At 37.5% G+C, this 14,259-nt stretch overlaps 1 protein-coding gene across 1 annotated transcript in view; it reads left to right on the top strand.

Annotated features, from left to right (window-relative positions):
* The first annotated feature begins 1,869 nt into the window (after nt 1-1,869).
* Nucleotides 1,870-14,259, top strand: part of LOC149414488 (post-GPI attachment to proteins factor 6-like) — a 48,056-nt gene continuing 35,666 nt past the window's right edge. Inside the window, exons 1-2 of the mRNA XM_089644198.1 lie at nt 1,870-1,911; nt 3,651-3,876. Of these exons, the coding sequence (XP_089500324.1) occupies nt 1,870-1,911; nt 3,651-3,876 (268 nt within the window). The remainder of the gene's footprint in view (nt 1,912-3,650; nt 3,877-14,259) is intronic.

Below are 14,259 nucleotides of genomic sequence, written 5' to 3' on the forward strand. Positions count from 1 at the left end.
CAGACTAGGTCCCTCTAGATAAATTTTTTCCTTTGCCCTCCCAGGGATCAACCCCAGAGCAAACACATCCGCTAAATTCGCTTCTAAACGCGTCCCAAATTCACAAAATGTGCTAAGACCGCGTAATCGCACAGCGAAGTCCTTAGACGACTCCCCCTGTGATTGTTTAGCTGAAAAAAACAATTCTCGTTCCCTAAAAACCGACTTTGGCTTCGAACAATGTTTTTCTAATAATTCCAATAAATTATCGAATGACGTATCTGTGACCTTGGTAGGAAAACATACATTGATCAAATAAGTGAGCGTTTCAGCTTCGAGAGAGCTCAACAAATATGCTCTCTTTTGAGATGCATCGAGTTTGACGGTTTTCGTGTCATCACGGATCAGCAGGAACTGCTCAATCCTCAGGCGGAAGATTCCCCAGTCATCACGTAACCGCGGCTTAACGTGGCTTAACCGCGGGATTCCACCTGACTCCATAGCTGCCAGATGCCTGGACCGACACCCGAACCAGCAATGACACAGCAAAAACACCAACACAACTCGACAACAATAACCTCCAAAAGAGAAGACTACTTAACTCAACCAGGGTCCACGGCGATGGGCTGCTTGGCTAGTTAATTTACTGACTGCTTGGCTAGTTTTAAGGTCTTCCTTCTGGTCGGATTGACCGTCTTCCTTCCTTCTAATCTTAATAAAATAGACCGGAAACTTCCTCCACCGGATGGCAAGTCTTCCTTCCTTCTAGATATTAAGATCCAGCCACCTTGGCCTGAATTTCCGTAACTTCTTCACAACTGATGCTCCTTTCTCCGGATAGTCCTTCCACAGAAGCGACCTTCAAATGTACGCGACAATAAAATCCGTCTGAGCAAATCTGTCGAGTAACCCGCACACCCAAGTAATTTGTGTGTGCTAAACGACTTTAATTAAACACTTCGCAACGTATAAATCACTTCAGCTGCGCCAATCCTACCGGCTGCGCCAATTTGTAATGTTCTTACTGTTTTAATTAAAATGGTTCTTTTATACGAAGTTTAGTTTATTGATAATTCAGTTGTTAAAAAGTACAGTGCAGTCTAACTGCAAGGAAGGAATCTAGAAGAATGCCGTCGCGCTCCCCGCTGCCCGCGTTCTCCGAGCAGAGTCGGAAACGTTCGACAAACCTCGGCCGTTCACGAACACCTATACGAGACACTACACTAACCATTAAATCCACCAAACCATTTCCCCGCAGGGGTAGGCAGAAATTATGGACTTCTACACAACTCCGTCTTGACAGACATACTCTTTGCTTTATTCACATGCATACATCGTCTCATACATACACTGATGTTATTCTAAACCTTGAGATTGCCCGCCTCAAGTATTTGATTCGTTTGATCGTGCTATTAGTTTATTTTTTAAATGTCGTACCAGAGGTGTGAAGAAGCTTCTCGAACAATTTGGTTGCTATGTAGAATTTTCCAAACAAATAAATAAAAAATAAAAGAACATCCAAGAAGCTTGTTTGGAAAAACCGAAACTTCTAGAATTCCGTTCGAACGAAGAAGTGGCTTACCACTACAGGACTCCCCTTCCAGCGGGATGGTTGAGGGCCGCGATAGAAAGAAAAGTTGAGTCAGATCTTGCTTGTTGATGGTAGTAGGAAGGGTTGGTGCTGGTATCGTTGCATTTATCCCGGGTTCAGGGCCACTGTACAGTTTTTGTATATTCTCTCACGTAAAAAAAAAATAAAATTGTTAGAAAAACAAAATTATTATAAATTACAAACACTGTTCACAACACAAGCTGAGGATACACTCAAGGTAATTATGGTGGGCACTATTATCCGCACTGGTGCGGAGATGGTCTGGTGTACGCAGCTCCATGGTGCCTCAACCGATCACCCGTTTTGAGACGGAGTTACCGGTGAGTCGGGGTAACACAATCACGTCGGGGTCACCACTTTGGGGATTTGGTGAGGAGGCACGGAATGAATGACGTGTCGTGAAGGTCAGAGTGTTTATTTGATGAGTCAGGTAGCCGTGATGAGATGACGTTGGACAGATGTAGTATTCTCCGGATGCAGGCGGTGATGGCAGGTCAAGCGCGGGTCTGTGAGTCGACGCCGGGCGCTAGTGACCGGACTCGTTGACTGTCAGGTACTGGCGATCTTGGCAATCAGTACTCCAGTGCTGACGGGAAGGCCGAAGGTGCGGTGGACCTTGTAGGCGGTTGAGCGGGAGTTGAGCAGACCAGTGAGGATGCTGCGTGTCCTCGTGGTGGTCATGGAGCGTGGATGAAGCGCTGGTCAGAGACGCTGGAACCAGGGCGCTGTAATCCATGTAGCGTTGGCCAGGGACGGCGATCTGGGCCAAAGCGCTATGATGATAACCCGATGGAGTCCATGAGCAGAGCCGGGAAGAATGTCCTTCGCGCAGGTGAGGTGCGCGGATTATCACTCGTTGAGCACCTTGTTAACTGATGGCGGATTGATGACAGACTAGATTCTTCATGCTGTCGTTTTTAAAAGGTGAAGAAGCTTCTCGAACAATATGGTTGCTATGTAGAATTTTTCAAACAAATAAATAAATAAAAGAACATCCAAGAAGCTTGTTTGGAAAAACCGAAACTTCTAGAATTCCGTTCGAATGAAGTAGTGGCTTACCACTACAGGTAGTTCCGTAAATGACACAATAGACCTAACACAAATATAATAGACTGAGAAATTACTTATTTGATATTTTTATATTTCGTAAAGTTGTTAATTGAGGTATATAAATAGAGTCTACATTCCTTTTCTCGTCAGAATTAATATATTCAAGCAAAACATTGCAAATTGGAAGCCGCGAATTTTCCTAGTTCCCCAACTTGTTTTTGAAAAACGTCCAGGGTAATAATGACGTTCAACATTTAAATGCACTTCACACAGACTTCAAAACTAAGTTTGAGGACATTTTGGCTAAATGACTGGAAATGAAATGTTAAAGAATCGGATACCAAGTGACAAGAAGAACTGACCGGAATAAGCACCGACAATGAACCTAAGGAGCAGTTCTGTAGGGCTAGCTACAGAAAGAAATTCCCCTTTCTTATCCTGCTTCATTTTCATTTGGTGTAATACCTCACAAGGGCACCCCTGTCTGCACAGTGTAAAGATAGAGGAACTATACCGCCACCCAGTTGTTGGACAGGCAAGGGAAGGGAATCTTCTTACGAAATAGAGAAATGATTATCACGTGGGACGTTAATAGTTTTTGGAAAATTCAATATTCGGCAGACAGGGGGGGGGGTCTATGGAAAAAAATATATTTGGCAAGTGGTCTACGGGGCAAAAAAGTTTGAGAACCTCTGGTTTAGAAGAACTAAGCACATGAACAGACAGATGCGGGTAGTGACTTTGTTTTATACTATTTAAAGATACCTACCAACGTATTATCACGAAAACGAATTTACTAAAAGCTTATCAGGAAACCGGCTTGTAATCCCGTTTTCAGTTCATTATGATTCGGGATGTTCCAGAATGGACCCTTTTCACCGATGGGGGATAGAGGGCTACCAAACCATATAACTCTCTTGATCGTACGGGGACTCGTTTCTGCGTTTAGCGGCACGCACATGTTGTCGAAGTTTTTTATAACGCTACCAATATTCATATTTCTTTTCAGTTGGTGTACGACCGTGCCAACAACAAGTCGGTCGTATTCCTCGGCCTGAACAATCCTTACGTCGCGGCAGAGCAGGCTGAGCAGGAGCTGGAGCCATGTCGCGATGTCTGCGCAGGCAATTCCGCCTTTTGCTGGCTGAACTGGCAGCCGCGCGATATGAGGCGCGGTTACTCCATTTCATCCATCTTACGGAGGGCCGTGCGGCATTTGCCAGACTTTTTGGCAGGTGAACTATTCACGTGATGGATTGTTTCATTTATATAAACAATAATGAAGTATTCCTAAATTTTGAAAAATGCCCGCATTAAAATCCTATCATGCATCAAAACATTATTCTAAAAAGAAGCAAAATTAAGGACCTTGGTATTATTTTTGATAATAAATTAACTTCGGTTCCGCATATAAATGAAATAAATAACAGTGCAATGATATGTTTGGTGTTTATTTTGAGGACAGGGAAAGATATTAAATGAATTAATTCATCTCAATTATTATTCACTGGGTTGGTGAGAAGCAATCTAGAGTATAATTTGACAATCTGGGCTCCACTGAATAAGATTCACCAACTAAATATCAAGAGAAGGAAGCGTAAATTTCTAACATGTATTAATTACTTGCTGACGTGTACCCTGCGTTGCAGGGGGTTATTCTTAGGAGATAGACAATGCACACTCCTACGTCGTTTTTTCCTTATTTTTTTCGTCAACTGTGCGTCTCCTATTGAAGTGTGTGCTAGCCTCAGATTTGACAAAAATATTCTACATGCAACAATGTCTGATGAACCCATCATTTCAATATGACTTTTATAAGATTGAGGAAGAATTTAACACCTCGACTCCGGTGATGGGTCTGATTTGACCCAGTGTTTTTTAAATAAGAGATTTTGCCGCAAATATCTCGTTTAGGCTAATTTCCTTTTGTCTATTCTTTCATCAAATATTTACCCACATTTCGACTCAAAAATGATTAAAATCAGACACGTTTTAAAAAAGTTATTAGAATAATTGTGTATAAAAACACGCAAAAACTCCATTTCTTCTCAGTTGAATTCGAGCAGCCGACAAAACAGCATATCTCTTGCTCTGTCCTTCCGTCTTTGTCTCTCACAGTCCCGCGCAGATGTTGTCAACCATTCGGGTACATTTCTAGTATTGTGATTTTTGTTTGTGACTTTGTTTTAGTATTTTTTTTTTCGTACCGTACGAAGGCAATGAATTATTTATCTGATAATGAGATCGAAAAGCTACTTAACAGTTCGAACAGTGAGATGAGTGATGATGGCGACTTGGAATTCGAAACATTAGATCCAGAATTTGAAAGTGATCCGGAAGAAATATTACTAGAGGAAATATCTGAAAGTGAAAATGGAAGTGATAATGAAGTTAGTGTAGGATATTTGAGCTCACGTACCAGAAGCCATAACATTTTTTCTTCTACCCCTAGATTGAAAAACGGTAGCCAGAATATAGTATCCATCAGAGATGCTTTTGATTTGTTTATTTCAAATGAAATGATGGAGGAAATTATTGAAAATACGAATAAATTCTGTCAGCTACATCCGAAAAATTCCAGCTTTCCTAATATTACGAAGACAGAAATGTATGCATTTTTTGGAGTTCTTTTGGCTTCAGGAAGAAATCGCGGCCGAAAGTTAGAACTAAGCGAACTTTGGACTACCGAGGATTTATTCCGGCAGCATTTTTTCCCCTCCGCTTTATCTAGAGATCGCTTCCGCTATATTTTTAGCAATATACGTTTCGATGACAAAAACACAAGGACAGCGAGGATCGAAGAGTCAGGGGATAAGTTAGAAGCCATTCGGTCAATTTCTGATCAGTTTGTTGCAGCTTGTATAAAATATTATGAACCAGGAACTCATCTAACCGTCGATGAGCGTCTTGCAGCATTTCGTGGACGCTGTCCTTTCAAAGTATACATGAAAGATAAGCCGCAGAATTACGGTATAAAAATCTGGATAGCTGCCGATTCTGCGACCTCTTACATATTTAATTTACAAATATATACGGGCAAGAAAAACAACCAAAGGGAAATAAAGCAAGGCCAAAGGGTAGTATTAGAAATGACCAATCCTTACATTGGTTCTAATCGTGGAATAACGACGGACAATTTCTTCACTAGTATCCCTTTAGCAAACGAACTTTTAGAAAGGGGATTAACTTTGACCGGGACTTAACGAGCGAACAAAAGAGAAATTCCTCGCCCTATATTTCTGGCTGCCAAAGAAAGAGAAGAATTTAGTAGCGTTTTTGGATTCACGAAGGACTTAACAATAGTGTCGTATGTTCCGAAGAAATCTAAAGCAGTTATACTTCTTTCATCTGAATTTCACGACGGTAAAGTTGATTCCGGACCAAAACAGAAACCTGATATATTTTTACATTATAATAAAACTAAGGGTGGAGTTGACGTTGGAGACATGATGACGAGGGAATACTCCTGCATAAGAGCGACAAGAAGGTGGCCTTTCCGATTATTTATGGAGATTATGGACATGGCTACATTGAACGCCTACTTGCTATGGACGGCCAAACATCCCGATTGGCGAGTAAGAGACCCATCCCGCAGGAAAAAAATTATTAGGAATTTGGCCTCAGAATTGATTGCCAATAATGTAATCAACCGTAAAAACAGTGGAATTCACTTTCACGACGAGCAGTTAAATAGTTTCTCGATATTTGAAGCATCTAGAAATAGTGGGTGTGACCCAAAGATATTAAAAGAACGAGATGTGCTATGAGCAGTTCATACTGTGTGGAATTGTTTTGCCGAGTGTCGCCGGTTTTGTTCACCAATACAACTGCACACCTTCGCTTACGCTAAGGTAGCCGCACTAATATATAGAACAGATTTCTGTGCGTACACGTCACGATACCGTTCAAAGTACCCTAATTAGGTAGTACTCCGCCTACGGTCCGGCGGCCAACATAGCATATCTCGTTCTTCTAATATCTTTGGTGTGACCCTAAAATAACTCAACAAATTCCTGAACCCCAAACTACATTTAAGAGAAAACGGTGTAAATTTTGTCGAAGCAAAAATGATAAAAAAAAACTAGATTTTCTTGCGCAGCATGCCACAAGGCGATTTGTAACATTCGCAAAAATGAAATGTTTGACTGTCCACAGTGCAAAAAAACCTTACTTTGATTTTCGTACGTTTAATGTTTTTTTGGTTTCTTATAAATTATTTGAACAATTTTAATGTTTCTTGTTACTTTTTATTTTCCGAATTATTTTTGTGAATTTTAACATTTTTAATATCTTTAAACTTATTAAAAAACTGTTGAACATTCTATAATTGGTAGTCCTATATAATTATTTTGCTGCTGAATTTGTAATAATAAATCCATTTGCTGTTTTGTGTATGTATATAAATTTTATTAATCGTCGAATCATTTTTGTATTTTCGTATTTAGAATATTGCTTTTATTCGGTTTTTTTAAATGAAAATTGTTAATTTAAATTTGTTTTGTTGAAAAATAAAAGTTTTATTATTTTTAATGTGTGTCATTCAATGGTTTTAATTGTGACAAATAAATGTGTGAGGAAAGTAAATACTCAACTTGAATTAGAATGCCATTATACAGGGTGTCCGGTGGTAAAGTGCAGTAACTTCGGGAGGTGATTCTACGTGATCGTAGGAGTAAAAAAGAAAAATAACTTTTTCTGAAATTCCAACATTTAGATGTACTTTTAAGCTAATAACGAAAAATTTCTCCGACGTGCCTAGACGGCATTATTTTTTTCGTCGTTGCCAAATCTACATCCCGCGCCCCTTCCTGCACCCTCCGCTATTGTAATTCAGTAAGCAAACGTCTGTGCTTTGAATGTGTCACATAATTTGACGCGCAGAGTAAACAACTTTGAAAATTTAATTTGTCTAGTGTTAAAAGTCTCATTTAAATAAAAACTTGTTAATTTAGTGTCTTTATCTAGTGTTTAAGTCTTACTAAAAAGTACATCTTTATTTGGTGCGTGTTTTCCTTAAACATCGAGTTTTATTTAGTTTAAGAGTAACCTAACTGTTAAAAATGTGTTTCTTTTGTGCGTAATTTTAATATTGAATTATTGTGACAATGCCTCGCTTTACCAACGAAGAACGGGCAGATATTCATTATTTTTATGGACTACATGGTGGAAATTCCAAAGCGGCGCGCCGGGAATAAGCACGTCGTTTTCCGAATCGTAATGTGCCCAACGCTCGTGTTTTTGTTCAAACGCATGCACTTATTCGCGAACAAGGAATTGGCCGAAGACCCCGAAACAACAATGCTATTAATTTACCAATAGCGGACGAAGACTTCATCATGGCTACAATTGTAAATGATCCTACATTGTCGCTTCGTAGAATTTCCGCAATGACTGGTGTTCCTAAGAGTTCTATCTGGGATCTCTTCAAGACGTACGGAATGCACCCGTTCCATTATCGGTGCGTGCAAGGCCTTCTGGAACGTGACCCCGTATCAAGGATTGCATATTGTCAGTGGCTACTTCGTAAGCAACTTAATAACCCGAACTTCATTGGGAACATCTTTTGGACGGACGAGGCCCAGTTCAACAGAACTGGTGTGATAAACTTGCATAACTTGCATGAATGGGCGGAAGAAAACCCGCGCTCCGTAAGGCAGTTGCACCATCAAGTTCAATTCTCCGTTAACGTTCGGGCTGGAATTATTAACAATCAAATTATAAGACCGCATGTGTTGCCACCTAGGCTTAATTCAATAAATTACCTGGATTTATTGAAGAATGACCTTCCCGTTCTTTTGGAAGAAGTTGATTTAAATAGAAGACGTGAAATGTGTTTTCAACAAGATGGAGCTCCACCACATTTCGGACTTGCCGTTCGTCGCTACCTAGACGAACAATTCCCAGATAGTTGGATTGGACAAGGGAGTACTTCGCCATGGCCGGCGCGTTCTCTAGACTTGACACCGTTAGATTTTTTCTTTTGGGGTGCGATGAAGGATAAAGTTTACGCCAAAGAAGTAAATAACGTCGAAGATCTCCGGTTACGTATTCACGAAGCCACAGATGAAATACGCCACAATGTACGAATTATAAATAATATTACTGTACGTTTACATACTTGCCTACAAGCAGAAGGTGGACATTTTGAAAATATTTTAAATTAGTAAAAAGCGATGAAATTAGTTAAGTGTTCAATGAGTTATTAATATTTTTTATAATAAAAAGTGTAACGTGATTTTAGTGCAGTTCCCTTTTTGAATTTGGTAAAATATCAAAACATACGGCGAACTCTGTGTTGTTATTGTTTACAATTCACATGCGGTTTCCGTGGATACGCGCCACTCACAATATCGGTTTCCATGGATACGCGCCACTCACAATATGCAACGTTGCCACGTTCACACTTGCGAATTTATCGGGTAAGTTTGCACCTACACTATGGCTTTTTAGCAGGTATGTCTTTTTGTATGAAAAAGAAAAAATTGGAATTTCGGAAAAAGTTATTTATCTTTTTTACTCCTACGATCATGTAGAATCCCCCCACGAAGTTACTGCCCTTTACCCCCGGACACCCTGTATAATATTTTCTAATATTTGCATAAGCAATCATCTTTTAATATGACTTTAAATTGAATTTATTTTCTCTTTACACATCTTTCTATTAGAGGTACAGCCACGAGGAAGTTATCAAATAAGTGATTTTATTTCTGGAATTTTAAATAATACACGATATTCTTGTAAATGCACACTATCGAAAATTTTAATAATTACAGAAATAAAAATGTTTGTTTCCGCTGACGATCGCTTCCTGTACCCCCCTTCCGCACTGCCCTCCTCATTCCCCTGACCAACACCCGGCACCCGCACCGGCCGTCGGGGCCGTCTTTGATTCAGTCGTTGATTAGCTGTTGCGCGGGATGTCCGCGCTGCTGTTTATCGACGAACCGCAAAATTTACGGAATACTAATTTCTAAAACTTCCATCTTCATACAAGAAACACACGGAATATGTTATGAGTTAATGAGGAATTACATAATATCATAAAAAAAGTAAGGATATGAACGAAAAATTCATAAAAAGCCTTTTAATTTCAGCCGGGTCAATCTGGACCCACCATCGCCGCATGTGTTTTATTTTGAACCTCCGGGTATTACGTGTTAATCTCGGTTGACAGTTGATATAGACAAATGACAGCGGCATATTCACTTCTATAAGCGTATTCTATTCTATTTCAATTCCAATTTTAAACCACGATCTAAAATATTACGGATTGCGGCACCGCCCTATTCTTACCGCTTATTCCTATTATAAACTAGTATTTATTTGAAAAAAATATTGTATGAAGCGTTGCCAGCGATCCCGAATAATTACATAAATGGGTAAAGGAAAATTAATAAAAATATAAATATTAATATAAATTATTGTTTTATTATTCATTAGATTATTGTTTTATTATAATATATATAAGTATGTTTTAACTATACTCAAGGGAATTTAATATTTATACTATGCATGTAAAAGAAAAGGAGGAACGAGTAAAAAAAAGAAGTTACTTAGTTACAAACACTCTTAAAAAATATTTAAAAAATTTATAAAGTTAAGGGTTAGTCTCAATTTAGGCTTAATACTAGTCTTAAATTGTAATTTTTAAAATTAATTGTCCTTTTACTTAATCCTAAATTATTGTTCATTCAATGTCCTTAACTCTTAAACCCTACCACTCTGGGAATGTAATTATTCCTACCACGGGGTACTGAAGTACCCCGCGCAAAAAAGATTAATAAAATAGAAGTTTTTGATATTTCTTTAAATATTTTTTTTATTATGGCAAAGTAATATGAAAAGACAATAAAATTTATTAATAAAAACTAATAAACATATTTGCCTTTACACGAAGGACTGATTTTGTAAAGATGGTCAGCACAAATATGGCGGCGACAAGTGTTACAGACAGATCAAGATTTTATGTCCTTTGTGCGCGGACAAAAGCAGCAGCGACCGGGCTTGGGATTATCAGGGACCGGCCTATGATCTTCAATATAAATTTCCAAGACTGCACGTATAGTTTCTCTCAAATCCCGGGGTAAACTTGGCATTTGTAATTTTGCTCTCATATGAGGCTTTATGAGTGCCATTGACAAACTCTTATAAATTCACGCCGCTTGGTGATTTTCTCTTTATCAATGTTAGTTGACAGCTTGAATAAGACCCAAGAGTTGACATCAACAGCATTTAGCAACCCGTAGAAGAGACACATGGGCCACCTTTTGGTCTTCCTGGACGTCGAGTACTTCTTACAAAGTTGGTTGAACACATCCACTCCGCATTTGGTTTTATTATAGAAATGTATTATTTCTGGAAGGCACACTTCATTATCCTTGTCAGGGATGTCATGCATGGTGGACAGCATAATTACAACTTTCTTCTTAGCTGACTTCAGAGGACAATACGACAAAAGTGTGAGAGGTCCATCGTAGGCAAACATTGATGTGCATCTCTCTCAATTTTTAGTGTCCAAGAAAACCGAAGGAATTGCTCGTTTATTTTTCATTACAGTTCCAACTAATGTTATCCCTTTTTCCAATAATTTCTTGGCTGTGAACACTCCTTATCGAGGAGTATTTTGCAAGGTTGTAAACTTTTCATCATACCTACAGCATGCTTATAACACTTAAAAACAATATAATATGTAAAAGAAATAAAAAACAAAATTACTCGGATACTTGTTTTATTTTTAATTCCAACAACAGAATCTCCTTTTGTCTCATTTCATCATTATGTCTATTGGCCTTAACTTTTTCTTCTAATTCAAGAAGATTCATTTTTTTTGTGCTCAATTTCTATTTCAAGCGATTCTTTTTGTAGCTGAACCAACTCCAGCTTCGCCTCAGAAAGGTCAGTGAAACTTTCTTTGACATTTTTCTTCATCTTCTTCGGACTTCCTTCAGTCTTATCTGGAAATAAAAGAGTATATAATTAAGATTTTAGTGCTATCTCACACAAGAAAGCGGTATCACTATTCTGCAGAGGCCGAGGGAGTAGGAAATTCTACGAAACAACCCGTCCATTTCTTTTTACTCACTTTTAACAAAAAACTATACATTAGTTTACTACCAAAAATGGATATTTTTATTTGTCTGGAATAATTTTTTTTATTTTTATTTATTAACAGATTGTCAGGGACCCGCTTTTATAATTACCATTGCAAATGAGGGCAGATGATTTTTTCTTCTTCAATATTTCAGTCCTATTAAGAAGTGGCCTCAATCCACCACATCTTTTTGGCGTGTCTTGGTGTATGTCCAATATGCCTGCAAATATTGAACACTGTAAATATAAGATTGAACACCATCAGATATTAAAAATATGAGTGCGTCACTTGCAAAGGACTTCTGTACTTTTTTCTCTTCCTGATGACCTCATTTTCTTCTTCCACTGCTACCAATACAAATGATAATAATATATATATTCATCACAAATTATAATATAATTACCAAAGTTATTTTCAATTGGCATAATCCTGTCTTTGTCTGGAATGTTTTCTTGATATTGCTGCATTAAGACAGCATCGCCATCATAAACGGTGTACAAACCATCCACTTAGGGTTCAATTAATTTTTTTAATTGATCTAATGGATCATTTTCGTCAGAAGGAGGGGGACCTCCACCTGAAATAATTCATATAAACTCAATCCTTACCTCTGTCGAAGAAATTAATGACCTGGGGATAACTTTTGACTCTAAATTAAACTTTATATCGCATATAAATAATATTAATAATAAAGGAATGAAAATGCTAGGCTTCATTCTTCGAAATTCCAGAGGTTTCAACAATATTTCAACATTAAAAATTTTGTATACATCCCTGGTTCGTAGTCAAGTCGAATATAACTCCTCGATCTGGTCCCCCCACTACAAATTTCATTCAGATTCAATCGAAAAAATTCAACATAAATTCCTAAGACACATTAATTTTAAACTCGGTATTCCCATTGAAAATATAAATTATGATTACTTGATGAAAAATCTAAATTTATTAAAACTCTCAGATCGAAGAATTATATCCGACTTAATATTTATGTTCAAAATTGTAAATGGTAGTATAGACAGTCCTGATTTAATTAAACTCATTGAATTTCATATACCCACGAGAGCTACTCGTTCTAAAATTTTGTTTAAATGCAACAATATCAGGACTGAGTATACCAAACACTCGCTTGTACCTAGGTTGCATGAAGTTAGTAATAGATACGCAGATGTGGCAGATCTATTTAACTGCACGCAAGGTAGGTACAAGAGGGCTATGCTATCAAATCTTTTCAATCAATATTAATTTAATCTAATTCTACCTTATTTGCACTATAGAAACTTATGTACTTGTTTCTCTTGTTTACTTACTTACTTACTCTCTAATGTCATTTCACAATCAAATGCCACATGTATTTGTAATTCTTTTTTAAAATATTTCTACGATTTTAAGTGTGACATGTTATCATTATTTATAGTATATTTATACCGTTGATATTAAATAAATAAATATATATTAATTTCCATATATTTAGTTTCAAATATTAAACTACCTAAACTACAATATAAACTAACATGAATTGTACTAACCTGTACCCATAATTACTTTTTTATGTGCAATATCTTTCTTCTTAATTTCTTTTTCTAACTCTCAAATTGTTTTTTACATAGTTCCGCTGGCTGGTCAGTGTATTCTGACACCGCATCCCAGTCTCTTCCGTTTTCTCCCATGGCATCGATTAAATTTTGTTTTTGGCTTGAATCTAAAACGTAAAATCGACACGATTATATTATTATGTATGCTATCACCGACAGAAACGAATATTGAACCCTTTATCAGCCTTTAACTCTGTCGGGAATCAAACCCAGATCCGCTTTGTATGGCATACGATGTAACCATTGCAATTTAGCAATGTATTTCAAAAATTCAAAGGGGCCATGGCCGTCTTGATAGTACTAACCTGCTAAGACCATTTTCGCATCTGAATGTTGTTTTTTAATTTTACTTTTCATGTTTCGGTAGCAGCTTATAAGGTTTTCTGTAGTTCTATGTATATTATTGTTAGCGTTAAATGTATCTGTAATTTTGGCCCAAATTTCCTGCTTCACAACTGTTTTGACTGCATCCGTTTTCTTGCTTTCAACAATATGATTGTATGACTCCATTACTTTTAAAAACAAAAATTGTTCTTCCTTCGAAAAATTAGGAGCTCTAGCACGGGACTTTATTATTTGGGCACTCATTTTATGAATTTAAATAAACGCACACACTACGCAACCACAACACAATCACAAAATATTTTGACACTTCAAGTAAAATAAAACATCGTAGCTGTTTTATCGACGCGTTAATGGCGGTAACCACGCGGTAACTGTTTTACCGACGCGTTAAACACGTTTAACTAAAATTGCCACCGAACTGCGTGGTGCAGGACGCAACTAAACGCATTTAAGTTAAATGTATTAAGGGTCTTAAATACGTTAAGTTAAATACAATTTAAGATTAAATTTGCGATAGTTGGTGCAAGTCGCCCTTAAAATATATTTTAGATATCTTAATATTATGCATGCATACACTTAATTGATATCTG

This window comes from Hesperophylax consimilis, chromosome 20, assembly GCF_061612785.1.
Source record: "Hesperophylax consimilis isolate HC1 chromosome 20, BYU_Hcon_1.0, whole genome shotgun sequence".
NCBI lineage: Eukaryota > Metazoa > Arthropoda > Insecta > Trichoptera > Limnephilidae > Hesperophylax > Hesperophylax consimilis.